Consider the following 2,790-nt stretch of genomic DNA (forward strand, 5'->3'; position numbering starts at 1 on the left):
CTTCGTAAATAAGCAAAATTGCCGCATTTGGAGTGAAGAGCAACCAGTACATCTATGTACATCTTCAAATTCAATGTCATTTGCTATAATCTAATTATTTGGCCCTATTATGATTGTCGACGTCAAAAAATAGACGTTGGCGTCGACAGCCATAATAGGGCCGATTCAAGGCGCATTGGCCGATTGTTGTAAATAAATACATACATATGTATAAACAAGAGAAATAGTGGATTAAATAGTTATCGAACCAAGTCGCTTGTTATTTTTTGAAGAACTTTAATTGAGCGTATTTATTATACGTACATAAGTATGTTTAATAACAAGTATGCAACTACATATGTATTTATGTATGTACACATGCACATATGTATGTACATACATACATCCAAATGCATTGCATACTACACTTATATCAGGTTTTGAACTAATAAACAAATACAGAACTTTGGAGGAAACTTACTCACTTATGCATATATACTTGATACTTAACATATTTGTATGGCAATGTACACTGAATCGTCAATTACCGTACCTAAAAATTCCAAGCCGTACTTTTTCATCAATACTACTACTAGTTAATTCGTACCAAAACGCACTCAAATAAAGCTTTAGAGTCATTTTTAATGGAAACTATATCTCAGTGTGATAAGACTATACTTAGGAATTTTAATTGTGTAGTAGTGGCTTCTTTTTTTTTAAATATGTAGTCTGTACGAAAAAAATCCATTGACTTAAGAATATTTTATACACAGTTTCACTTACTACTTTACTACTTACAAAACTGAATATATTTATTTGTTTTTGATCATAAATACTATTTGTGCGTATTCGTTTTTCCCTCAGTAGTCGAGTTTTTATATAATTCGCGTTCAGGGCTTTAACTTAGAATATCTAGTTTCATGCATATACATACATATAGTTAATTATTTGCTAAATAAAATGAGTAACAGTATTGAGAAAATCTTAATCCTTAAGCTTTGTATTTTAAATACATACATAGATCTATGTACATATGTATGTGCCTTTTATTATGTTGTGTTGGTTTAGCTATCAAAGCAACAACAGTTTCGATGTTGAAACGAAAAAAAAATTATAATCCAATTTCATATGTAAATATATAAACTGTGCTTTATCTTAACTATACTGAAATTGCTAGAGTTTTATAAAAAGATTACATTTTCGTCAGGGTTCAATTTAATATCTTTGGTTAAGGGATATCTTATGAGTACAATATAAGGACATTGTTCCTTTTCGGACATTTAAATATATATATACAGTATCGGTCATATCTATAGCACGCTATTTCAAAGTGATATTGTGTGCCACTTATATTTATTTATTTATTTTTTAAGAAGTTTCAATTAAAATACACTTCTTTCTCTAACAAACCCCATATAAATCCAAGTTTAACAATTTGTAGAAAACTTCAAAAAAGTGCAACAAATTTTCACCTAAGTTTCAAACTTTTTTCTCGGAAGTGTTAGAATTTTTTTTGAGTACACAGTTTTTTAGCCACTGCAGTTTTAGTCTGATAATGTGCAAATTTCGAGTGGCTACGAATTACCGTTAATTTTTTAGAATTATTTGTCGCATTGGCGTCCATATAATGAATAATTTATTTGTATATGGATGAAAACCGCAACACCTTTGGCGAAAAAAATTCTAAAAAAAAAGCGGTAACTTTCAGTCACTTGAAACTTGCACATTATCAGACTAAAATTGATTGGGCTAAAAAAGTTTGAAATTTAGGTGAAAATTTGTTGCACTTTTTTGTAGTTTTCTACAAATTGTTAAACTTGGGTTTATATGGGGTTTGTTAGAGAAAGAAGTGTATTTTAATTGAAAATTCTCAAAAATAAATAAGTAAACATAAGTTGCACACAATATCACTTTGAAATGGCGTGCTATAGATATGACCGATACTGTACATACATAAATATACATATGGAACTCTCTCTGTTTGCATATTTTTTTCAAAAAATAAGATTTTAAGAATGGACGTATGTGGGGTGTAACACATACATACATATAATTCAATCTAATACTCTATTAGTGAACTTTTTTGTCGTGTTTTTAAATTAAATATTTACTACATGTGTGTGGTTTTTATTGTTTTTGCTATCCCTACTTTGGCTTTCATCTAAGTATTTTTTTTGACTTTAGTGTTATATAACGATTGCAATTATTAAAAGTTCTAGCAATAAGCAAAACAATTCGCATGTGTCAAAAACAACAGTTTCTTATAAATGAGTTAATTTATGATTAACTATGAAATACTAGTTCGCGTTTAACATTTAAATATTCTTGAAGCTTTGGTGGAATCGGCAGCTTTGGAATTTCTTCAGATGCGGTATGTTGCTGTATAACACGTCGGCACAAGTCCTGCAACTGTGGCATTTTGAAATAGCGACTAAGTGGATACTTCAATATGACTGGACAGGGCGGTTGCAATTCATTCTGTACTTTTACGAAACATACAAAATTATCATTAGTACAACGATATAGAATGTCTTCTATCATTTCCACAATAGATTCGTATTGTAATTCCTCAAAATGCCAATATCCATCACGGTATTCTAAGCGATAATGAAACGTTACGTTCACAATTCGAAAACTTAACGTAAACTGGCAGCCACGAGTTTCCGAATCACGCACCAGAAACGAACCGGTGGGTTTGTCGCTTAGTTGCCTTTGTGCGTCGAGTCTTGATATTTCGCCCCAGTACCAAACTTGGCTAGCGTTGCAATATGAAATATGGAAAACAAATGTTTGATGGTTAGAAAGCTTAAA

General features: G+C 30.7%; 2 protein-coding genes across 4 annotated transcripts in view; both read right to left on the reverse strand.

Moving 5' to 3' along the window:
• LOC118743392 (polyadenylate-binding protein 2) overlaps nt 1–2,790 on the reverse strand; it is a 95,561-nt gene that overhangs the window by 79,904 nt on the left and 12,867 nt on the right. The window lies entirely within an intron of this gene.
• LOC118743388 overlaps nt 1,921–2,790 on the reverse strand; it is a gene marked incomplete in the record, with an annotated part of 7,594 nt that continues 6,724 nt past the window's right edge. Inside the window, 1 exon segment of the mRNA XM_036476023.1 lies at nt 1,921–2,736. Coding sequence (XP_036331916.1) covers nt 2,263–2,736 — 474 coding nt within the window.

This window comes from Rhagoletis pomonella, unplaced genomic scaffold (assembly GCF_013731165.1).
Source record: "Rhagoletis pomonella isolate Grant_MI unplaced genomic scaffold, Rhpom_1.0 Rhpom_scaffold_00007, whole genome shotgun sequence".
Classification (NCBI taxonomy): domain Eukaryota; kingdom Metazoa; phylum Arthropoda; class Insecta; order Diptera; family Tephritidae; genus Rhagoletis; species Rhagoletis pomonella.